The sequence below is a fragment of the Fringilla coelebs genome, assembly GCF_963513975.1.
Source record: "Fringilla coelebs genome assembly, chromosome: 29".
NCBI classification, from domain to species: Eukaryota; Metazoa; Chordata; class Aves; order Passeriformes; family Fringillidae; genus Fringilla; species Fringilla coelebs.
The window spans coordinates 2,320,277-2,344,759 of NC_140055.1; the positions used below are offsets into that span (position 1 = coordinate 2,320,277).

At 59.3% G+C, this 24,483-nt stretch overlaps 1 protein-coding gene and 1 long non-coding RNA gene across 10 annotated transcripts in view; both read left to right on the forward strand.

The window, feature by feature from the left end:
• Nucleotides 1–20,881, forward strand: part of MEF2D (myocyte enhancer factor 2D) — a 75,517-nt gene extending 54,636 nt beyond the window's left edge. For 4 of the 9 annotated variants that reach the window (XM_084223145.1, XM_084223147.1, XM_084223148.1 and 1 more), the window contains 9 exons: nt 220–357; nt 4,091–4,301; nt 6,774–6,830; nt 8,526–8,600; nt 10,758–10,951; nt 11,916–11,936; nt 14,889–15,018; nt 19,036–19,264; nt 20,521–20,881. In XM_084223145.1, coding sequence (XP_084079271.1) covers nt 220–357; nt 4,091–4,301; nt 6,774–6,830; nt 8,526–8,600; nt 10,758–10,951; nt 11,916–11,936; nt 14,889–15,018; nt 19,036–19,264; nt 20,521–20,851 — 1,386 coding nt within the window. In that variant the 3' untranslated portion in view covers nt 20,852–20,881. Of the gene's footprint in view, nt 1–219; nt 358–488; nt 624–4,090; nt 4,302–6,773; nt 6,831–8,525; nt 8,601–10,757; nt 10,952–11,915; nt 11,937–14,888; nt 15,019–19,035; nt 19,265–20,520 lie in introns of all 9 variants that reach the window. The other 5 variants (XM_084223149.1, XM_084223150.1, XM_084223151.1 and 2 more) reach the window with 5 other exon arrangements.
• Nucleotides 20,882–20,961: 80 nt separating this feature from the next.
• Nucleotides 20,962–24,224, forward strand: LOC311163958. The gene is made up of 2 exons (XR_014616829.1): nt 20,962–23,580; nt 23,661–24,224. It is a non-coding gene; the product is annotated as an uncharacterized lncRNA (long non-coding RNA).
• Nucleotides 24,225–24,483: the final 259 nt, after the last annotated feature.

Consider the following 24,483-nt stretch of genomic DNA (forward strand, 5'->3'; position numbering starts at 1 on the left):
CCAGTGACACACCTACCCTGCTCTCTATAATCTATTTCACACTTTTGTGGATTTTAGTCTATTCTGAAGTTTGGGAAACTTTCTCCATGAATGAGGGTCAGAGTCAGTGCTGCCCTGGGGATCAGGGCAGACAGAGGAATATTCCTGGTGCCCTGGGTTTGCACAGGGAGCTGCCCAGCTGCACTCCCAGCTCTCAGACTGTTCCGGTTGTGTTTTCAGACGTTAAGAAAGAAAGGTTTTAACGGCTGTGACAGCCCAGAGCCCGACGGCGACGACTCCATAGACCAGAGCCCCTTGATGGAGGATAAATACCGCAAAGGCAGCGAGGATCTGGATATCCTGTTCAAGAGATATGGTGTAAGTACCTGCCCGTGGCTGGAAATCCTTCATTATATGTTCTTTTCTGTTTTGTTTCTCTTCTGTTCGACCTCCCCTCGCCCTCGTCCCCGCTCCCTCCCCGGCACCCCCGTGTCCCCCACACGTCACAGGCGCTGAACAAGAAGCACAGGGAGTGCGAGAGCCCGGAGGGGGACGAAGTGTTTGCGCTGACCCCGCAGACGGAAGAGAAATATAAAAAGATTGATGAGGAGTTTGATAAAATGATGCAGAGTTACCGGCTCGCAGTGAGTAGCTGGTGGCCTGCAGCCCCCTCCCCGGTGCCTCCAGGTGATGGGGGGGTGGATTTTGCATGGCTTTGCTTTGGAGCCGTGCTGTGCCTCCGGAGCCCCTGCAGCCCTGAATGCACCTGGCTCGTGAGTGCCATCATTCCTTCTTGCTCTGGCATTCCTGACCCTCCTTGGCCCTGGGCAGGCAATGCAGGATGATATTGCTGTTCTCCTCTACTGCAAGTACTGGATTAGGGTCTCCTTTTTCGCCCTCTTTTCCTCAAAAAAATCAGATTTTTGTCTGGGTTAAGATCCCAGCGTTCATGTGAGCCGGTGGCGGGTGCCGACCTCTCACATCCTTGCAAAGCTCAGCCTGGTTTGGGCTATTCCACATTAATTCCCCCCAAATCCACTGAGCCCTCAGGGCAGCTGGTGGCTGTGGCAGAAATCCAGGGAGGTTTTAGCCTGTGATCCCGGAGCTGTCACTGGCACCGGGGTGGCATCAGGACAGTGCTGAAAGGGATTTGTGTCAGGAGACGGGAGGAGGAGGGGGACACGTTTCAAATTAGTTGTTAGTTCAAGGGAGCAGAGACTATTGATGCAGGCAAGGGCTCTTCAGGGGATTAGCCCCGAGTTGCTGCAGCAGTAATTAATGCTGTGGGAGCAGGGGGGAGGCTCCTGTCCAGGGGTGGATGCAGCACAGCAAAAGTGACACACGCAGCCCCACCCAATATAATCTGCCCTTCTGTGCTTTGCAAGCCCCCACAAGTTAAAATTCTGGCTTTTGTCGAGAACTGGGCCTTGTGAAATCCCCAGGTTTTGTTTTGCTGACTCAGCGCTGTGTTGCTCCCAAAATCTGCATTTTGATCCCCTAGATCTCGGGGTGGAGGGGGTGGGGAGGCTGCCCTGAGACCTGGGAGGGCTGAGGAGGTGGAGGATGTGACGATGGAGTGCAGGTGATGCAGAGTGATGATCCCTTGCAGCTCTGCTGTGACTGACAGCGAGCTCAGCCCCACGAGGAGGGTTCAGGGCAGGATTAGCTCTGTCTGGATCTGCCTCAGCCTCCCTGGTTTCACCAGGGGGATGCAGCTTCCCACCTGCAGGTGTGTGGGGTGGGACTAGAGCCCCAGCAGGACGTGTACCCCCCCCCCCCCCAGCACCTGGCACAAGCCCTGCCATGGTGGAAAATAGGCTGAAAAGCCACCTGAGCTTTGTCCCTAGTGCAGAACACCCCCGTGAACAGGGGCTGCTCAGCCTCAGAACGTGTCTGCTGCAAAGGGAGTCGGCTCCCCATCATCCAGATATGCCAATCCAAAGGGACAATGTGTGCCCAGAGGTCCTTTCAGCAGGTGGCATTCAAGTGCTGGGTGGCTCCTCAGCAGGGCATAGCATCTGGCTCCCCCACTAAACCTCCCTGGCAGCAAGGGGCCGAGCAGTGCAGGTGGAGTGTGTGGTTGAAGAAGATGCTTTTCCATTTTAACGCTGGGTTGGTTTTGTGTGTGAGCAGAACTAACCCAGCGGGGCAGCCTAACGACAGCTGTGTCTGCTAACGAAGGGCCTCGTGGGGCTTCTGCCTCTGGTGTTTGCCCTCACTTCTAACAAGAGCAGAAATGGTGGATTTTGCCTGATGTGTGCATCTTCTCCCCCAGACTTTGGACCCATGTGCAGACTGCCACCGTGCCCTCTCCGGGGCTGGGTGTCCTGGCTGTGCCTGACACCTGTCTGCAGGTGCATTAAGGCAAACCTCAGCTCTTGGGCTGCTGTACCAGCTCACAGCTCTACCATGGTGTTGCTCATGCCGTGGTGTGGAGGAGCTTCAGCTCTTCCTCTCCCTCCCTGGGAGCGCTGAGCGCACGCGGGCGCGTTGGCAGTGATTTATTACACAACGCTGCTCCGGTGTTCGTGCAACGCCCAAGAAACCTTCCTCCTCCTCCTCCTCCTCCTCCTCTGATTCTGCTGCCGTGCAGGATGAGCTCCCGGGCTGAGCAGAGGGAGGGCTCCGTGTTCCAGCTCTCCCTGGTGGTGTAGGAGTTGCTGAGCCCCAGGAGCGGCGGCGCAGGCTCAGAGCCGCTGTCCTCGTGGCTTGGCTGCGGCCGCGGGATAGCTCTGAAGGACAGGATGCCCTTGGGAGGCAGGTGGGGAGAATTCCTGGCAGGGAGGCGTGGGTGGGCACTGTCCTACTCCTTCCTGCCATCCCCCTCTCTCACCTAAGGAGCAGGACCTATAGAGGAGCAGATTTTTGGAGGAGATGTAGCAGCTGCAGTCCCTCTTCCCTCGCTGGTGCAGCCTGTCTGGCCCCATGATGGTCCCATTCAGTGCTGGGCTACTCTTCCTCTCCATCCCAGAGCAAATTAAAGTGGGACTTAAGCAAAGCCCGTGCTAAAGCCTCTAAGCAGGTGCCAGCTCCTGTTAACGAAGAGCAGATCAGTGACATAAGACAAACGGCTGGGATAATCGCAGCGGGTCTGGCTCCCACGGGACGCTGGTAGGTGAAGCTGGTCCTCAACCTGCAGCCAAGGATAGGGCTTTAGTGATGCTGCTGCATCCCTGGGGTCCTCGTCCTTGCCAGCAGCTCCCAGAGGAGACAGGATGGATCCCAGAGTCACTCAGGGGCTGCCTGGAGCAAAATGAGTCTTTCTCAGGTGCTCGGCCAGCAGCAGCAGTGCCAGCCCAGAATGGGGATCCACTGCTGGCTGAGAACAGAATCCTGCTTGGGTGAAGGGTAGTGCCAAGCTGGGCTGCTGTCGGTGCTGGTGGGGGCAGACCACCAGGCTGCTGCCCACCTTCATGCTCTGGGCTGCTCCCAGCCTCTCCTTGCCTGCCCTGAAAACACGGGGTAAATCAATACAGCCTGAAAAAGAGGCCAAAGCAGTTTGGTACGTCCAAGAGGATGGCCCATTGCTCTTCCTGGTGTTCCCTGGTGGGAACTGGGCTCTGGTGCATCCCCTGCAAGGTACCAGTGTGGGTTTGAGCGCAGCAGTGCAGGTTTGAGGAGCCTGGCTGTGCCCCCTGGGCCAGCAGCTGTGCTGTGCTGTGCTGCAGGAACTCTTCCTGGTGTTCCTTGGTGGGGAACTGGGCTCTGGTACATCCCCCCAGGGTGCCAGTGTGGGTTTGAGCACAGCAGTGCAGGTCAGCAGTGCAGGTTTGAGGAGCCTGGCTGTGCCCCCTGGGCCAGCAGCTGTGCTGTGCTGCAGGAACTCTTCCTGGTGTACATCCCCCCAGGGTGCCAGTGTGGGTTTGAGCACAGCAGTGCAGGTCAGTAGTGCAGGTTTGAGGATCCTGGCTGTCCCCCCTGGGCCAGCAGCTGTGCTGTGCTGCAGGAACTCTTCCTGGTGTACATCCCCCCAGGGTGCCAGTGTGGCTTTGAGCACAGCAGTGCAGGTTTGAGGGGGCTGGCTGTCCCCCCTGGGCCAGCAGCTGTGCTGTGCTGTGCTGTGCTGTGCTGCAGGAACTCGGCTCCCCTTTACCCCCTGCTCTGTGTTCAGTCCACAGTGCCCGCTCCGAACTTCGCCATGCCCGTGACGGTGCCGGTGACCAACCAGAACTCGCTGCAGTTCAGCAACCCGGGCAGCTCGCTGGTCACCCAGTCCCTGGTGACCTCCTCGCTGACAGACCCCCGCCTCCTGTCCCCTCAGCAGCCAGCCTTGCAGAGGAACACGGTGTCCCCAGGGCTGCCACAGCGGCCAGCCAGTGCAGGTGAGCCCCGCTGCGAGCCCCTCTCCTCCTCATCCTCCCTGCCTGGAGCAGCAAGCTTGGAGCATCCCTGAGGGAGGGGACACCCCTGCTGCTTCCATGCCCTGTCCAGGGCTCCACATTCCAGCACCTGGGGGTGGCAGAAGCGCCCTGGAAGGGCTGCTGCCCCTCAGTGTGTGCCCCTGCCCTCCTGGCAGCCATTGATGCCCTGTTTGTGCCTTGGCCCCAAACTGAGGGCAACCTCCCCACTTTCCCTCGGTCTCTTTGAGGGCTGGATCCCTGCAGGGATCTGGGTTGGGTTGGGCAGTGCAAGATGAGTCACCTGGCACCGTGCCGGGCTCGGGGGTGGCTGCTGGCATCCAGCTCGCCGGTGGCACTCCGGTGACATGGGTCTGGCTGCCTAAAAAGGGCTGTTCTGAGTCGGGCTGTGCTGCTTGCACTTGGCTGTGGGTGATTACTCATGTGGCTCTGCTGACAGATCTGAGGAGCAATCATTTCCAGCAGGGACAGCCCATGGTGGCACAGGACAGGGTGGGGGAGAGCAGTTGTCACCCACTGCAGTGGCAGGGGGGACAGGGACAACGTGTGACCACAGCCCGGTTCTCTTTTATGATCATAAATAATATTTCTGCTATTTTGGATATCACAGGTGGTCTGTAAAAGGTGCCCAGGCTGCAAATGGCAGAGCTGGTGCCAGTGACCACCTGGAGGTTTGGGTCCTCAGCTGTGGCCCCTGGGGCTTTGAGAGCTCCAGGGGATGGATTGGGAGAGAAGGCTGGGAGTGCTTCCAGAAGCAGGTTGTGTGCTGGGTCAGGGTGAGCAGGGGGAATGGCCTGGCTGGGATGCAGCAGGAACCGTGGTTCAGAGACAGCTTGTTAGCTCACTGCTCTCACCACCATCTCCAAGAGCACTCAGGTATCAGGATGAGGCCCCAGAGCTGCAGCAGAGGGATCATCTGCTCCAGGACCGATCCCAGAGAGCAGCGTGTCACTGCAGGCAGGGTGGCAGAGCCCTGCTCGGGCACAGGCAGCCAGGGCTGCGGCTGCAGGGATCTCCTGCCCTCTCTGAGGCCCCTCAGCTGAGAGCAGCAGAGCTGCCTGGTGCAGCAGACCCCTCTGGGGGCTCGCTGCTTCCAGCTCTCTCCCTGCTCGTTTGAGGGGGATCATTTTGCGGTTGTGAGCGCAGAGGTGTTCCAAGTCTGGCCATCTGTGTCTCATTCACTCGCTGCCTGGGACACGGAAGAAATCCTGTTTATAGGAGCCAGGGCTTTGCATGTTAGAAAAACTGCTTTTTTTTCCCCTAAATTATTTTTTTTTAGCATTGCACCAGAGCTGGTTGTGTTGTTTCCAAAGCAAATGCACAGTGAGTGCTGGGTGGGTACCCTGACAGTGCCTGGTGCTGCTGGCTCGGGGATGGTGAGGGAGAAGGGCAGCCAGGGGGGGTGTATGGGCTGGGGGTGGGCTTGGCATCACTCCCCCAAGGAGGTGAGCCCTCTCTGGCAGCACAGGGCTGCTGGTGGGGTCCCACAGCAGGGCACAGCCACAGAACCCTGGTGCAGTCCCTTCTGTGGCACTTGGGAGGCACAGGGACCTCTGGCTTTGCATCCCCATCCCTGGAGGTGGGGTGCTTGCCACATCTGGTGGGTCACTTCACCCTTTCTCAGGCCATACAAGTTTTGGGACCGTATGAGGAGTGACTGTGCAGCAGCTCAGCAAGCCCAAAGCTGAGACAAAGATTCGTGTCTCAGGTTTCCCCATCTGGGTTGGGAAGGGCTGGGCAGCGGTTAGAGGTGGGGTTTGGCACCGAAAGCCCCCTGTTGGCCAGCCCAGGGCTCCGGGTTGACTGCGGTCGCAGCTCCGGAGCCTCCGCGCCGGCTCTTGGCTGCAGCCGCCGCCCGCGGCGTGGTCAGGCAGCCCCGGCTGGGGAATAGGTGGCTTTCAGAAATAACTTCATAACAAGGCAGAAGAAAGATCGAGTCTTCTTCCAGGCGAGGCAAAACGTTCTGGTTTTTGGGAATAAAAAGGTTCAGTTTTTCCCAGCCTGGCGGGGAATTTCAGCGCTTTGCTGCGAGTGGGGATGGCTGTGGTGTCCTGGCACTGTGGGATGGTTTCCATCCCTGTGAACATTACAGGGGGGATTTTGTTTCCTGTCCCCCAGCAGCACCAGCCCCGTGTCCACCCAAAGGGGGGCTTGGAATAAAATAGCTGCAGTGTTTTCCAAGCTGCCTCCTTTGGAGCAGGCTCCTGTGCACCTGGCTCCTTCCCAAAGGAAACGGATCTGCCTGGATAACGTTTCCCAACCTGATCACCAGGAATGCTGCTCCTTCTGCCCAGGCCTTTCTCCCCAGCAAGGCAGTCTTGCTTTTTTCCCTCTGCCTTCCTCCACTGTGCTCCCTGCCTTCCTGCCCCCCAAAAGCAGGGGTGCTCCCCCTGTTCCTGCTCTGGTGGTGATCCCATCTCTCCTCTTGCTTTCCAGGGGCGATGCTTGGGGGAGACCTGAACAACACGAACGGAGCCTGCCCAAGCCCCGTGGGTGAGTGAGGAGCCTTCCAGCTGTGCCCCTGGCTCTGTGGGGCACTCCTGCCCTCGGTTTCCCCACACCTCCCACAGGATTTTGCTTTGCTGTTGAGCCCTGCTGGTCCAGGGAAGCACTGGGGAAGGTTTTGCTGCTCTTGGCAGTGGGAGGGGTTGGCATGTGGAGCTCCAGGCCAGTGCCTTTGTTAGGGGTGCTGGTTTCAGTGGAGTCCCCAGTGACCAAGGAGTCTCCATCTACCCAGGATTCTGGGGAGAGCTGCAGATCAGGGAGGTGACCCCCAAAGACCAGGATTTGGGTAGCTCTGGGTTTAGCTCCCGGTGCTGCAGCCAATTCTCCACCATCCTCGGGTGATCAATTAACACCCAGCTCCTCCTCGTGCTTGGGCCCTATAAAGGAACTTTACTGCAAGGAAAAGAAGCTCATTAAGGGCCTTTTCCACTGTGAGAGCCTCAGTGCTAATGAGGCTCAGGCCTCATGGCTCAGCTCCTCAGCTGTAAAATGCACTAACAATGTCTCCATCCCCACATCTGCCTCTGCCATCTGCAGGCTGAGGATGTTGGGCCACTGCTGGTGTAGGCACAGCCCAAAAACCAGAGCCAGCCCTGGGTACTGCTGGGCAGCAGCTGCTGGGCTGGCACTGGGCTTGGCAGTGCTCCCAGGCTTGGCAGGGGAGATGCCATCCATCCCAGGGCAAAGGCAGCCTTGCTCCTGAGCCTGACTCCTCACCCCTTCTGGGCCTTTTTGCAGCAGGTATCCAGCCAACAGCACGGAGCAGGAGTGTGGAATTAAAACCAAACTGGAGCCAGGTCCCACTGGCTTTTGGGTGGGGTCAGACCAGTTGTGGGGTTCTGCAGCTCGGTGCCCACCCTAGCCCATGCCCTGCCCTCTGGATTCTGGAGGATCATCCATTTCCCCGTGCTGGGCAGCCCCCAGAGGGATTTCTTCACAGAGCAAAACCCGCCGGGGTGGTTGGTGGGGCAGCGTCTCCCTGGGCTCTCCCAGCCCCCAGCAGGGAGCTTTGCTGATCCTGGAGGGCAGAGGGAAGGGGCCGTGGTGGCACAGCCCCCAGGCAGCTCCGGGGCCCCGTTCCCCCGCAGCCACCCCCGTGTCAGCTGTCGGAGCAGCCCCGGCGGGCGCAGAGCTTGGCAGGGCCCGTGAATGTCAGCATTGACGTCACCCGAGCATTCCCTGCGTTCCTGCTGCCACTGCAGGAAATGGGGCTGGGCAGCAGGGCCAGACCCCTGCTGTCCCCAGCCCCCCGCCCGCCCTGGGGCTCCCCTCGTGCCTCTGGGAGGGGACTGTGGCTCTGGCACTGCGCTCGCAGTTCTCAAATACCTGGTACGTCTCTTCCTCCTCCTCCTCCTCCTCCTCCTCCTTCTCCTCCCTTGCAGTCTCTGCAGCACTGAGTGATCACCTGCTGCCTCTGAGTCATCAGCTGCGGGTGCCTCTGGCCGGATCCTGCAGTGCTGTCGCTGTATCCCTGCATCCTGCCCACGCTGCTCCACCCTCGGGATGCAGCACCCCGGCCCTGGCCCCTGGGGGGATGCTGAGCCCTGGCTGTCCCCGCTCAAATTCACACCAGGGTGCTGCAAAGACGAGCCAGAGGGCTCCTCTTGTCGACTCTTTCTGTGGTGGGGGCCCTGGGTTGGGAAGTCCTGGTGGGAGCGCAGCCCTTCTCTCTCTGGCTCGCAGGGCTGGCCGGATCCGTGCTGGGTGGATGTGGCAATGACAGCAGCAATGACAGCCCAGGGCCACCCATCTCTGGGGGTGAGTGGCAGCACTGGAACCCAAAGCAGCTCCTCTGCAGCACAGGGAGCCAGCCCACAGCCCAGGGGATCCAGAGATAACACGGTGTGCCTCAAACAGGGAGTCACCATGAGAGCCCCGTGCCAGTGGTGCCTTGGGAAGGAGAATATCAAAGGGTTCAACATTTCTTTTGGCTTTTCCATGGCCCTGGGAAGGAGAATATCAAAGGGTTCAACATTTCTTTTGGCTTTTCCATGGCCCTGGGAAGGAGAATATCAAAGGGTTCAACATTTCTTTTGGCTTTTCCATGGCCCTGGGAAGGAGAATATCAAAGGGTTTAACGTTTCTTTTGCCTTTTCCATGGCCACCAGCTCTGCAGGTCACCTGAGGGATTTCTGCACCTTTGTTGTTAATAAATGTCAAAGTCAGTGCCCCTGTGAGCAGCATTGCAGCAGCTCAGAGGTGCCAGGGCCTGGTGCACCAGGCACATCCTTCTGCACAGCTGCTCACGGTGGTTTGGGACTGGGAGGACACCTCGGTGGGGACAGGCAGGTCCTCTCCCTCCAGCAGGGACATGAATGCCACAGCTGCCAGCCTGCAGCAGCCCGGCCACCACGGGGTCCTGGTGGCACCTCCCAGGCACCACCCCAGGCACCTCCGAGCCCGGTGCCATCTCTGGGATCAGAGGGGAGCATTGTCACCCCTGTGCCATCTCTGGGATCAGGGGGATCATTGCCACCCCTGTGTCGTCTGTGGGATTAAGGGGAGCATTGCCACCCCTGTGTCATCTGTAGGATCAGAGGGGAGCATTGCCACCTCTGTGCCATCTGTGGGATCAGAGGGGAGCATTGTCACCCCTGTGCCATCTGTGGGATCGGGGGGGCATTGCCACCCCTGTGCCATCTATGGGATCAGGGGAGCATTGCCACCCCCTGTGCCATCTGTGGGATTAAGGGGAGCATTGCCACCCCTGTGTCATCTGTAGGATCAGAGGGGAGCATTGCCACCTCTGTGCCATCTCTGGGATCAGAGGGGAGCACTGCCACCCCTGTGCCTGGTGCCACCCCTGTGCCAAGTGCAATGTGTGGGATTAGGGGGAGCACTGCCAGCCCCTGTGCCCAGTGCCATTCCCTGTACCCAGTGCCCCCCCTGTGCCCCGTGCCACCCCCATGCTCAGTGCCACCCCTGTGCCCGGTGCCACCCCCGTGCCCAGTGCAATGTGTGGGATTAGGGGGAGCATTGCCACCCCCTGTCCCCAGTGCCACCCCTGTGCCCAGTGCCACCCCCTGTACCCAGTGCCACCCTCATGTCCAGTGCCACCCCTGTTCCTGGTGCCACCCCCTGTCCCCAGTGCCACCCCTGTGCCCGGTGCCACCCCGTGCCCGCTGTGCCCAGCCCGGGCAGTGCCAGGGGGGCAGGGCTGCTGCTCAGCCCCCCTGGCTGCAGTGTTGGTGGCACAGCCCCTGCTGAAATGCAGATGCAGCACAGTGTGGATGTGATTAATAATGCAATCAGCGACCTATTTTTCCCGGTCTAACGTGCAGTGAATGTGAGGGCTGAATCCTGGTGATTGCTGAACGCCTTTCTATCTTTGGGGCCTATTCATGAAAAAAAACCAGCCCTCATCAGAACAGTAATCTGATCCAATTTATTCCTTTCCTGATGTTCATCAAATCTTTTCCTTTTTATTTTTTTTTTTTCTTCCTTTCCTTTCTTCTTTTTTTTCCCCCCTCTCTTTGCTCATAAAATCCTTAAGTGGGGCAGCAGGAGGAGGAGAAGGAGGGAACCTCAGATCTTCAAAGGGGCAGTGGGAGCAGTGAACTGAGTCCTCACTCTGCCACAGCCCCTTTTCACTGCCCCAGTACCACAAAGAGACCTTCAAAGTGAATGTGCCAGTAATTACCCATCTTGGCAGGGTAAAGCCTGGCTGCAGATCGGGCTCTGAGATTTGCAGGTTGGGGAGCTCAGGGGCTCAGCCTGTCCTGGCTTCACCCTGCAGGGGTGCAGGAGGGATTTGGGGGGGATGTGGTGCTGCTCTCCCACAAGGAGGAGCACTCATGGAGCACGGATGGAGCCCCAGTGCAGCACCGCATCCATCTCCATCTCCATCCCCGTGCATTCACCCTGCCACGCACCCAGCCTTCACCTGCTCCCTCTCTGTGCCCCGTGTTCCTGCAGGAAACGGCTACGTGAGTGCCAGGGCCTCTCCGGGGCTCCTGCCCGTGTCCAACGGCAGCAGCCTGGGCAAGATCATCCCGGCCAAGTCCCCGCCGCCGCCGGGGGCGCACGGCGCGCAGCTGGCTCCCAACAGCCGCAAGCCCGACCTGCGAGTCATCACCTCGCAGGGCAGCAAGGGGCTGATGCACCACCTGGTGAGTGCCGCTGTGGGGCTGCCGGGGGGCACAGGGGCTGCCAGGGGGCACCAGGGGGCTGGGAGGGGCTGCCAGCAGACAGGCTGTGTGGGAATTTGGGGCTCTAGTGCTGGGAGGCCGTGCTGGAGTGGAGATGTGAGGGGGAAGGATTGGATTCCTGCCTGCAGCATCCTGGAGCAGGTGCCACTGTGAGCTCTGTGTGCCCCATGGATGGTGCAAACCCACTGTGAGCTCTGTGTGCCCCATGGCTGGTACAAACCCCATACCAAGCACCACTGTGAGCTCTGTGTGCCCCATGGCTGGTACAAACCCTTCTGTGAGTTCTGTGTGCCCCATGGCTGGCACAAACCCCATACCAAGCACCACTGTGAGCTCTGTGTGCCCCATGGATGGTACAAATCTTACACCAAGCACCACTGTGAGCTGTTTGTGCCCCATGGCTGGTACAAACCCACTGTGAGCTCTGTATCCCCCGTGGATGGTATAAACCCTGTGCCAGGCACCATTCTCACTAGTTTGTGCCCCATGGATGGTGCAAACCCCATACCAGGCACCATCTGAGCTGCACTGCCCCATGGTTGGTGCAAACCCTCTCCCAAGCACCACCCTGACCCATGTGTGCCCCATGGCTGGTACAAACCCCATACCAGGCACCACTGTGAGCTCTGTGTGCCCCATGGCTGGCACAAACCCCACTGTGAGCTCTGTGTGCCCCATGGATGGCACAAACCCCATACCAGGCACCATCTGAGCTGCACTGCCCCATGGCTGGCACAAACCCTCTCCCAAGCACCCCCTGACCCATGTGTGCCCCCATGGCTGGCACAAACCCTCTCCCAAGCACCCCCCTGACCCGAGTGTGCCCCGTGGAGCTGAGGGCGAGGTGCCAGCGGGCGCAGTGCTGGTGCCATGGGCTGTGTGAGTTAACAGTGCTCTCGGTTCTCTCCCTGCTCTCCCTGCACAGACCGAGGACCACCTGGCTCTGGTGAGTTCCCCTCTGGGCCTGCATGGTGTGCTGGCACACGGGCTGCTTGTCCCCTCAGTCCTGCCCTGGCCTGGCATGGGGCACACACAGGGGGTGGGTGCTGGCTCCCTGTGGTGGGATGTGGGCACCAGCGTTCCGTCCGCTCCTGCTGCAGAAAATAAATGCCCAGAAAAACAGCTCTCAGGAAAACCCAGCTCCCTGTGGAAAAGAAGGAGCTGGCATGAGCTGCAAAGGGCCTGTTTCTCCACCAAGGCCAAAATTGCTGTGTTGGTCCCTCTGGGGAGGTCAGCCAGGCTCCCTCTGGGGACTGTGGAGCTGAGCTGGGCGCTGCCACTGCCCTGGACCTGCCCATGGGGCTTCACTGGAGCTACCACAGCTACAGCACAGGAACACCTGGCCCATGGCCAGCACACGAGAGACAGGGAGTAAATCAGGCTCTTCCCATATTAAAGATATTATTTAAAGCCTGTGTAAATCCACTGGCTGGCTAGTGCACTCCCTAAACCTCCCTTGTGCATGGGGCAGTTTTCTGTGTTATTTTTATGGCTTTTTTTTTTCCCTCTCCCTGCTAGCAAAGTGAATGCCACCTTGTTTGTGGCAAGGATTCACTCTGCTCTGTTGCTATTCTGGTGCAGGGCAGATGGGAGACAGGTCAGCCCAGCGAGGGAAGGGCAGGAGCTGCTGCAGGATGCAGCTCACACAGCCAGGGAAAAGCTCTCCAAAAGCACAGCAGAAAGCCAGTCCCTCTGGCAGCCTGCACTGAGACACTCGTGGCCAGGGCAAGGGTGGGCCAGACATGGCAGACGTGAATTCTGCTGCTCTTTGTGTCCCCAAACCCTTCTTGCTTCGTGGCCCTGGTCCAGCAGCTCCGTGCCTCAGTTTCCCCATGTGTGGAGGGAGAGCAGTCCCTCCCCCCTTGCCCATCTGCTCGTTCCTGATCCCCGTGCCCAGGGGCACTGGGGTGAAAATCCACTGGGGTGAAAATCCACTGGGGTGGCGTTGGCAGTTTTAATCGTGGCTCTGAATTAACCTGCTGGGTTTTTGCCTGAAGTGAAAAAGTCCTCGTCCCAGCCAAGGTGGCAGCAGTGAGGTGGAGGGTGGTGAAATGTGGGCAGGGTGGCACAGGCACCCTGGCACTGCTGCAGGTGCCTCACAGATCCCTCCTGCCTGCTGCAAGTGCCCCCCTGCTCCTCTCACTTCTCCCCAGCTCTGCTCCCTCCCTCCTGCTCAGCCTCTACTGCAGATCCTCTCTCCATGGCAGCTCCAACCTCTTCCCAGGCAGCTGTGAGATGAGTCAGGGTCCCTCCAGTGCATCCCCAGTGCCCACAGCCCCAGCCCTGCCACCCTCCGTGCTGCTCCTGCAGCTCTGGGTGTGCTTTCCACCCTCCCAGGGTTCAGAGAGTGTCCCCCCCTTTCTCTCCACACTCCTCCACCACTGCAGGGGCAGCAGTGCATCCCTCCCCTGGCAGCATGCTGCATGGCTGGTGCCAGCTGGGAGCTGTCTGTGGGCACGCTGTGAGTGGCACAGTGTGGGGGGCAGCTTGCACACCTCCTCCCTGCATGGATTGTGGTGAAAATCGGGGTGCTGCCCCCAGCACAGTGCCACGCTCTCCTTGTGGTGGCAGGGAGGTTCCTGGGGCTGGCACAGCCTGCCCAGCCCTGTGCCCTCCCAGGGAAGCCCTGCAGAGAGGGGCAGGAGGGAGGGGGCAGTGGGGGCTGCATCCCCCAGGGCTGGCCCAGGGTGTTGTGCAGGCAGCACAGGGACAGGGCTGTGCCCTCCTGAAGACATTCTGTGCCACGTCCTCAACCCGCAGCAGTGGGCACAGCGGGATGTATGCCAGGAAAACCTTCTCCTGCAGCCCCCCACAGCTTCAGCAGCCAGAGCCCTGCTAATCCCCTTGCCCAGGCCACAGGAGGCACCTGGGGCTGGGCACCGTGTGGCTACAGGGGGAGCAAATCCTGCACAGCCAGGTGCTCTCACCCTCTGCAGGTGGCCAGGGCAGGGGTCTGGGCTCCAGCCCTGTCCCAGGAGAGTCTCCCTGGCCGTGGGGAGGCCCTGCAGAGTGTGTGCCCAGCCCTGCAGGGCCCGGGGAGCCCTGAGCTGCTGCTCGCTGTGCCCCAGGCAGCCTCGTGCCAGGCGCGGTTCAAGCTGGGCGCTGCCCCAGTCTTCACAGGGTGACGTGTGCTGGGTGCTCGGGATTAGAGTCAAGCCTCTTGAGTCTGATTTAAATCAGATCAGCAGAGACAGCCCAGATTATCTGCCTTGTAAACAGGGCTGAATCTGACCTATAGATCTGCCCACATAACTGCCTGGAAAACCAGAGGGGGGAGGTTGCTGTGCTCTGCTCCAAGGGCAGAATTTTTCCACGGTGGACCTGAGTCACCAAAACCTTGTGAGGGCACTGACCCAGCAGCTGCTGAGCCCTGGACTTTGAGTTTAGGGATTCCAGAGTCCCTTTAAAATCCAGAGGCCAATGCTTGGTGTCCTCAGCTTCCCTTGGGGCAGGGTCTTGTTCTTGGCCACCAGAGCTGCAGGGAGATGTCAGCTCCGTGCTGCCTCAGCTGGTTTGGGTTTGCTTTGGTCCCTTTGTCACTCCTTGGAAGCTCAGCAAGCCTCACATGCAACCTCTGGAAAGCAGTGAGGAATTGTCTGAGGCCTCCTGCTGATTTCCCCCTCCGTGCACTCAGGGGCACGGCTGGTCCCTGGGCAGGAAGGGGACCCAAGGGCATGACCTGCAGATGAGTGTTGCAAGGTCCACAGTGTCAGGAGCTGGTGGGGTTTGTACTTTGCTTTTTTGCAGTGTGGAATGGCCAGAGGATCAATCCTGCCTGTGCCACGGTCTCCATGCTCAGCCCCAGTGCATGCCCAGGGGGTCTGGGGGGGCCACAACCCCTGAAAACAACCGAGTCCAACCATCTGGGCTCTAACTCCCTCCCTGTTTGCTCCCACAGCAAAACACACAGCGCTTGGGTGTCTCTCAAGCCACTCACTCTCTGACCACACCAGTTGTTTCCGTGGCGACTCCGAGTCTGCTGACACAGGGGCTGCCCTTCTCAGCCATGCCCACAGCCTACAACACAGGTAAGACATGGCCAGGGCAGAGCTCTGACACAGGTGGGACACAGCCAGGGCAGAGCTCTGACACAGGTGGGACACAGCCAGGGCAGAGCTCTGGCACAGGTGAGACACAGCCAGGGCAGACCTCTGACACAGGTGGGACACAGCCAGGGCAGAGCTCTGGCACAGGTGAGACACAGCCAGGGCAGAGCTCTGACACAGGTGGGACACAGCCAGGGCAGAGCTCTGGCACAGGTGGGACACAGCCAGGGCAGAGCTCTGACACAGGTGGGACACAGCCAGGGCAGAGCTTTGACTCAGGTGGGACACAGCCAGGGCAGAGCTCTAAGCAGGTAGGACCTAGGCAGGGCAGAGCTCTGGCACTGACACACCTGGCCAGGGCAGAGCTCTGACACTGACACACCTGGCCAGGGCAGAGCTCTGACACTGACAGGACCTGGCCAGGGCAGAGCTCTGACACTGACAGGACCTGGCCAGGGCAGAGCTCTGGCACTGACACACCTGGCCAGGGCAGAGCTCTGACAGTGACACACCTGGCCAGGGCAGAGCTCTGACACTGACACACCTGGCCAGGGCAGAGCTCTGACACTGACACACCTGGCCAGGGCAGAGCTCTCAGGTGGCTCAGCACCAGAGCGAGATGTGCTGCTGCAGACCGGTGCCTGCTGCTCCTTGACCAGCTGCAGTGATGCTCCTGGAGCTCTCCACTGCAGCCCATGGTTGGGTGCAAGGGTTCCACAGGACTAAACTCACTGTGTGAGTGCTGAGAGCTCATTGTCATGGCCAGAAGGGCTGGGAGGGCTGATGCAGCCCATTGCACTCTGCTCGTGGATGCTAATTACAGCTACACCCATCCCCGGGCTCTCAGAGCTCAGGGGGTGTTGTAATAATGACAACAAGTCCCTCAAAAAGTTTGGGAAGAATGCAAACCAACCTGCTCACAGCCACATCTGATCTGGGTGCTGGATTGAAACCAGCCCGAGGCGACAGTGACAGTGACTTGCCCAAGCACAAGGATCCTTCATCTGCCACCTGTCAGACCTCCACCAAGGCTTTGAGGGCTTGCTGGCTGCCTGTGTAACTTGTTCTGGCTCAGAGAAAAGTTTGCAAAAAATGTAAAAAAGCTGCTTGTCTGGGAGAAGGCAGAAGTGGCTGTTGGATACTCCCTCTCCTAATGAGTAGGTGCAGTCCCAGAGAGTGGCTGTGCGTGATGGGGCTCCTCTCCCTGCGTGACCATGTGGTTTACCAGCCAGCCTGGGCACAGCCAGAGTCCCCAAAATAGGTTTTAATTGAGCCCTGTGCACTGCTCAGAGCAGAGGGGCCTGAATTTCAGCTCTCTGTAGTTATTTTTTGTCACAGCTGACTGTGGGTAGAGCTGTGTTCCAGCCCAGGTGCAAACTCTGAACCTGGCAGTTCTGCCAGAGCTGCCCTCTTAGTTGGACAGGAATTGTTTTCATTTGTGAAGGGTCTGGAGCACAAGGAGCTGAGGGGGCTCAGCCTGGAGAAAAGAGTTTTGGAGAGACTTTGTCACTCTCCACAACTCCCTGACAGGAGGGGACAGCCAGGACTGGGCTCTGCTCCTGGGTGACAAAGGGCAGGACAAGGAGAAACCACCCCAGGGTGGTGCCAGGGGAGGTTTAGGTGGGATATTAGGGAACAATTCTCTGTGGAGAAGGTGTTCAGGCCTTGGACAGGCTGTTTGGGGCAGTGGTGGTGTCCCCATGCCTGCAGGGATTTAACAGAGGTGACTGTGACACTTGGGGACATGGCTTAGTGGTGGCCTTGGCAGAGCTGGGGGAGCAGCTGGACTACATGGTCCTGGACAGCCTTTCCAGCCCAAATAATTCAATAATTCTATGGTGCTGCAGAGGTGATCATTGCACAGGTGCTGGAAGGCTGCAGATGCACTGAGCAAACTCCCAGTCACTTCTTCTTCCCAGGACTCACCTGACAGCTGGGTGGGCATTGCCTGCATCCCAGGCTGCTGCAGCTGTGCTGAGCTGCCCTCTGGCCAGAGCTCTGTGCTCTTTCCTGTGCTGGGCTCTCACACCTGCCCATTCCCAGCTCTGTCATCCTGAGCTCCAGCTCCAGCCCTGGTGGGAGCTGCAGGGGCAGCCAGGAGTGTCAGGAGCTCCCAGAGCAGAACAGGCAGTGCAGGGGGGGTGTGGAGCAGGGAGCCCTGTGCCAGGATATTGGGTGGGGTGCGCTGGGGATTTGGCAGCAGTTCAGCACCAGCACAGCCACCTCTGTGTGTGCTGCTGGGGTGGGGACAGCTGAAACCACGAGACACCCAAAATTAGAGCTAGAAAGGGGGGAGGAGAGGGTGTGAGGAGGGTTTTGCTGGGTGTCTGTGTCAGGCTGACATGGCTGACCGAGGTGTGACCATCTCCTCAGGGAGCAGCACTTCCCTCCCTGGCTCTCTCCGCCAGCCTTTGTAAAATCCCCCCTGCTCTGAGGTGCCCCACTGGGATTTTCAGTGGGTTCTGCAGGGGAAGGGCATTGCCCGGCAAGTGTTGGGGGAGGGGGTCCCGGGGCGTGGGGTGCCCCTGGAGGGGTGGGGACAGTATGGGGAAGGGGGTCCGGGGGTGCCCGTGGAGGGGTGGGGACAGTGTGGGGAAGGGGGTCCGGGGGTGCCCGTGGAGGGGTGGGGACAGTGTGGGGAAGGGGGTCCGGGGGTGCCCGTGGAGGGGTGGGGACAGTGTGGGGAAGGGGGTCCCGGGGTGCCCGTGGAGGGGTGGGGACAGTGTGGGGAAGGGGGTCCCGGGGGTGCCCGTGGAGGGTGGGGACAGTGTGGGGAAGGGGGTTCGGGGGTGCCCGTGGAGGGTGGGAGCAGTGGGGGAAGGGGGTCCCGGGGTGCCCGTGGAGGGGGGGTCGCGGTGACAGCTCCGTGTCCCCATGGCGGGCAGGGAGCGCCCCCTGCTGCCACCCGGGACACGGCGCGCGCGGGGTGTCCCAGGCGTGGGTGGGGCTGTCCCAGGTACGCCCCAGGTACAGGTGAGGGTGCCCCAGACACAGGTGAGGGTGCTCCAGGCACAGATGAAGGTGCCCCAGGTACAGGTGGGGATGCCCAGGCTCAGGTGGGGATGCCCAGGTACAGGTGGGGATGCCCAGGCTCAGGTGGGGATGCCCAGGTACAGATGAAGGTGCCCCAGGCTCAGGTGGGGATGCCCTAGGGACAGGTGGGGATGCCCAGGTACAGGTGGGGATGCCCAGGCTCAGGTGGGGATGCCCCAGGTACAGATGAAGGTGCCCCAGGCTCAGGTGGGGATGCCCAGGTACAGATGAAGGTGCCCCAGGCTCAGGTGGGGATGCCCAGGTACAGATGAAGGTGCCCCAGGCTCAGGTGGGGGTGCCCAGGCACAGGTGGGGATGCCTAGGTACAGGTGCCAGCTGCCAGGATTGCTGCCCCAGAGGGCAGGAGGTGTGTCTGGCTCTGTCCATTTGGCTGGAGGGGCTCTGGGGGTCTCTGTTCCTGGCCCTTCCTGGGTGGGGGGGGGGGCAGACCCAGCTGCCCTGGGCACTGCTGTGCAGGTGGGCAGGGGCACTGGGGGTGGAGGGTGCAGGTCCTGCCAGCAGCTCGTGCCCTGAGGGTGGCAGACAAGTGGATTTAAGGAGGGAGTTGTTCCCCCTGAGGGTGGGGAGGTGCTGGCACAGGTGCCCAGAGAAGCTGTGGCTGCCCCGTTGCTGGAGGTGCCCAAGGCCAGGCTGAGCAGGCAGCAGTCTGGGATAGTGGAAGGTGTCCCTGCACGTTGGACTGGATGGCCTTTCAGTGTCCCTTTGCTGATGCAGGGTTTGGTGACAGATGGAGCTGCATCTCAGAGGTCTTTTCCAACCTCATTGATTCTGTGACTCCAACACCAACCATCCACACCTGAGCTGTGTCCTCTGGCCAGCATGCTGTGCCACAGACACCCCATGCACTGTGTGTTTGTGTCTCTGGTGGGCTCCATCCTCCCTCGGTGCTGGGGCACCGTGGGGCAGGTTTGACACCGAGCTGACTGCAGCGCTCCTCCCTTGCAGATTATCAGCTGACGAGCGCTGAGCTCTCCTCGCTGCCGGCCTTCAGCTCACCTGGAGGGCTGTCCCTTGGCAACATCTCTGCCTGGCAGCAGCAGCAGCAACAGCAGCAGCAGCAACAGCAGCAACAGCAGCAGCAGCAGCAACAGCAGCAGCAACAACAGCAACAGCAGCAGCAGCAGCCGCAGCCGCAGCAGCAGCACCTGGTCCCGGTGTCACTAGGAAACCTAATGTGAGTGGCACGAGAGGGAAAGGGGCAATTCCTCTGGGGGTGCCACACCTGCAGAGCCCTGGGCAGCTGGGAGAACCCTCTGTGTCCTCCAGACTCCCAGTGCCAGGCCCTGGTGGGCCCAGGCTGCGTTCCTGGAGGGGGAGCTGTGTGCCTGCGCACAGCTGGGAGGTTTGGGCAGCCCTGTCCCTGTGGCTCTAAGGGTGAGCCAGAGTCCCTGGCTGAGATCAGGGTACTTGGGGATGCTCCCAGAGCCTTGTCCTGCTGCCTGTCCACAGTGGGATTGATCCCTGCACTGCCATGGGGGGAGCTGGGAACAGGCAGTGCTGGGTGGGATGGACATTGCAGGATAAAGTGCCTGGAATTGTGCCCTGCTGGTACAGAAGAAAGTGGCTTTTAGTACTGCAACGAGATTGCTTTTCTCCAGGGCAGAGAATACAGGCACTTGCATCTTAGAGCAGGATTTTCAGTGTGGATCTGCTTTTATTCTGGAATCCACACACAGAATTACACAGAGAAAGGTTTCAGCACATTGAGACCATGGGACAAAGAGAAGCAGGAATTGAAGAGGGGGGATCAATGAAGGGATGGATGGATGGATGGATGGATGGATGGATGGATGGATGGATGGATGGATGGATGGATGGATGGATGGATGGATGGATGGATGGATGAAGGGGTGGGATAGGTGGATGGGTAGAGGGGTGGATGGATGGACCAGGTTTTGTGTAGGAGTTTAGTGATTCCTCACTGCCTGTGCATGTTTTCCAGGCAGGACAGGCAGCAGCTTCCTCAGTAGCTGCCAGGACCTCCTGCACCAGTGGGGCTGCAGGATGTGTGGAAAGCCTGGACAGAATTTTGTGTTGTGGTAGAGGCTGAGGAGATTCCCAGTTTTTTCCTGGCTGAGCCATGTGCTGGGTCTGTGCAGCCCACAGGGGTGCAGGGGCAGAGCTGTAGGGACACCCATGGCTTGGGGCCACTGCTGAGGGACAGAGGGGTGGGATTGGGGCTGGATCATGGGGTGCTGGGGGAAGAGCAAAGCTGCCCCCAGGGTCTGATCCCAGCTCTGTGGTGATACACGATTCTGAAGTCATAATTCTGCTTATGAATCCAGATTAATAATCTAACCCAGGTTTATAATCGTGGGTTCATTCAGCTGTAGTGTCTGTGCACTGGAAGGTAGAAGGCCACCAAAAAGATAATAATGAGAGATTTCCCATTGTCTCCTCCTCCTCTCCCAACCTCTCCCGGCTGCCCAGACAAGGGAGTCACTTATCCCACACCACCACTTTGACTGTCAACACCAACCCCAACATCAGCATCAAGTCCGAGCCCGTCTCGCCCAACCGGGAGAGGAACACTGCCACCCCGCTCAGCACCTTCCCCCACCAGCCCCGCCACGAGCCCACCGGCCGCTCGCCCGTCGACAGCCTCAGCAGCAACACCAGCTCCTACGAGGGCAGCAGCGAGCGGGACGACCCCGCCCGCCCCGATTTTGGCTCCTCCCTGGGTCTCCTGCGAGCCAGCAGCGAGCCCGAGGGGGAGAGCCCCTCCGTAAAGCGCATGCGGTTGGATACCTGGGTCACATAACGGGTCCCCCAGCATCCCCGGGAGCTCCAGAGGGGCTGGGAGGGGTGGGGGAGGGCGAAACGGGTGATGGGGATGGGCTGGGGTGGGCTGGGATTGGGGGGGGAAGTTATCATAAACTGCCTGAGAAATAGCTTTAGGATTTTGTAGGCATTCATTCTAGCACAGCAGCAGGGACGCATGCAGTACATCCGGCCCGGGCTGGGGGAGTGGGGGCTGCAGAGGGGGGTCTGCATCCTCAGCAAAGCCAGCAGCCCCCAGGGATGCTCCTCTGAGGGCCACACTGGCCAGCAGGACCCCCTGGGAGGAGGGAGAGTAGCCCTGAGGCAGGATGGGCTCTGGGGGACACGGGGCACAGAGCAGCCCAAAATGCACCTTCCTGGCCATTCCCGGGGCTGCCTGTGCAGGCAGGGGCAGTTCCAGCTCTCTGGAAGCTTGAAGGGCTTTGGTAGGCACAGGTTTTCCTCCAGAAGGGTTTTTTTTTTTTTCCTAAAGCTGCTGGGAAAGGAGGTGGAGAGCAGCTCAGGGGTGCAGCCACATCCCCAGCCTGCTTCAGGCTCCTGCATGCTGGGGAGCTGCATCAGGAGGAAGAGGCAGGTTTTTAAGGCTTGGTCCCATTTGCATGGCAGCATCCTTCCAACCTGAGCAGGGAACTCCTCTGTTCCTCACCAGGGTCACTGGAACACTGGAGTTCCTGTTTCCCTCACCTCCACCTGGGCACAGCAGGTGTGTGGAGAGGGGATGTTAGTGCTGGTTTGGAGAGAAAATTGTGGATTTTTAGCAAACAACGTCCATAAAAGCATTTTAGAAATGTGTTCCCATTGCACATGGGCCAAAGCTTTAAATCAGGAAAATGGGAAGAAATTATATTTTTACTGAAAGATGCCACTGAAGTATTGAGGTTTTGCCTGAAGGTTTCCAGGCCTCAGAAGGCAACAGTGAGCTGTGCAGAAAATCTCCTTGAGCAGTGATTTAGTGGAAGGAAAAAGGAAAAACCGAGGAGTTTGCTCATGTTGCCGCTTGCTCTGGCAGTTTCCCAGGGATGGGTGTTGGCACCCTGATCCCAAAATGCATCGACCTGCTCATGGCTGGAGGGTTTGGAGGAGAAGGGGCCGTTCCTGGCTGGCACAGCCATTAGGGATGGGCTTTCTCCCTGCAGGTGCTCGTGCTGGTCCCCCCTCCCAGCCTGCTGCCCTCTCACCCTGTGCAGGGCCACCCCAGCCCCCCTCAGCCCCGGGCTCGCAGTCCCAAACTGGCACAAAACCTGCCCAGATGCCACCTTGGCCAGCTGGAGCTTGGCCAGCCTTGGGGGGCTGTGGAGGAGCTGGGGCTTCCTGGGGTTCAGAGCAAAGGGAGAGGAGCTGAGTCAGGGTGGGGTTTATCCCCCTCCTGGATCCCTCTGCCAGGTGTCAGCCTTGGAACGAGGCAGGTGGCATAAAAACATGCCAGGATGAGGGCAAACCAGCAGGAAATTTATGGGGTTTTACGAACTTTTCCCAGCACAAAGTTACTAATTGGAAAAACAAAACAAAACAAAAAAGCTGACGATTATTGTGGGATGAATAGGGTGCCTAAAGGGAGTGGATGGAGGAGGAGAGGGAAGCCTTCAGAAGCTGGGTGAGGATGAGGATGAGGATGAGGATGAGGATGAGGATGAGGATGAGGATGAGGATGAGGATGGGGAGCTGGTTGTGTGTGTGGACCCCTGGTGGAGGGCTCAGGGTGCTGGGTGCCCTCACCACCACCCCAGCTCGTGAATCAAGGCACGGAGACAGATCAAAAGACCGAATTTCTGCCGCAAAACCTTCTCCAAATGACGGCTTTATTCTGTTCCAACCATCCATCTGGAATTCCCTCTCCTGGAAAAAGGCCTCGGGGTGGGCAGGAGGAGGAAAGGAGCCCTGGCAGGTTTTGTGCAGCTGAACCCCCCCGTGTCCCCTCCTAAAGCAAACCCAGCGGGCACCAGGGACGCTCTCACCTCCGCAACGCCAGCAGCAGAAGCAGATCTTCCTCCCTCCCTCCCTCCCTCAGCCCTGCCAGTCCTTGGGGAAGCAGGAGAGCTGCTGTGGACCGTGGTCTTCCTCCCCGGACGTACCCGGACGCGCACCTGAGCTCTTTGCACGGCCTTGCTTTGGAAATTAGGCGGGATAATGACGTCTCATCGCTCTCGGGGTTTTTTTTCTTTTTGTATTTTTATTTTTTTTTTTTCCTTCACGAAAAAAAATAAACTCAACCCAACGAAGCGGGGTCTGCCCCACGGGAGCAGCGTGGCAGGAGGGCCCAGCAGAGCAGCTGGCTCAGAGACCCCGGCCAGGAGTTGGCAGCGGAGCCCCCCCGGCGCTCGGTGCAGAGCCGCCCTCGGGAGGGGGGAGAAAACCAAAACAACCCCGTTTTTGCTCATGAACTTCACGCCCTGACTCCTCCCAAGTTCACACTTCTGCCTGGAAGCTGAGAGGCTGGAAAGCACGAGAGGCAAGAGACAAACGCTGGGTTGGGCAGATGCAGGGTGAGATCTGCCCGGCTGGATCTGCAGCTGCAGCGCTCGACGCTCCCTGGGCTGTGCCAGGGGCAGGTGCAGCCCTGGGCTGTGCCAGGGGCAGGGACAGCTCTGGTGGCACGGGCAGGGACAGCCCTGGGCTGTGCCAGGGGTAGATTCAGCTCTGGGCTGTGCCAGGGGCAGGTTCAGCCCTGGTGCCAGGGGCAGGTACAGCTCTGGGCTGTGCCAGGGGCAGGTACAGCTCTGGTGGCACGGGCAGGGACAGCCCTGGGCTGTGCCAGGGGCAGGGACAGCCCTGGGCTGTGCCAGGGGCAGGTACAGCTCTCATGGCACAGCCAGGTCCAGCCCTGGTGCCAGGGGCAGGTACAGCCCTGGTGCCAGGGGCAGGTCCAGCCCTGGGCTGGTGGCACAGCCAGGTCCAGCTCTGGTTTCATGAGCAGGTCCAGCCCTGGTGCCAGAGGCAGGTCCAGCTCTCATGGCATGGGCAGGTCCAGCTCAGGGCTGTGCCAGGGGCAGGTACAGCTCTGGTTCCATGGGCAGGTGCAGCCCTGGTGGCACAGCCAGGTGCAGCCCTGGTGGCACAGCCAGTCCAGCCCTGGTGCCAGGGGCAGGTGCAGCCCCGGTGCCAGCCCCGTGGGCAGGTGGGGATGCCCGGCTCAGACACGGCGTTGGCCTCACGTCGCAGTGAAAGGGATTTGGGGGCTGTTTGTCGGGGTCTTTTCTTTGTTGGGGGCTTGGGGTTATTTTATTATTATATTCTATTTTTTTTTTTTTGGTCCAGGTCATTATCCTTTATTCCCCCCCCTCCCCCAGACTGTAGTATCTGGTAAACTCCTCCTAATTTTCAAAAGACAACGAGAAGAATGACAATCTAAGAAACCAACACCCTCCTTTGTGCTTCTATAAATATGTTTCTGATCTAATTTTATTTCTCGTGCTCATCTGTACTGTTGACAGTTACAATTGTGTATAATTTTTTTTTTTTAATTTGGAATTTTTGCGTTGTATAGGGTTTAGTTTTAAAATATATATATATTTTCCATTTTTTAAAAAGGGGTGTTGCAAAAAAAAAATTGCACGATTTAAATGACAATAGTTAAAATGCTGCAGTTTTTAGAGATGTGGAAGCAAAATGGAG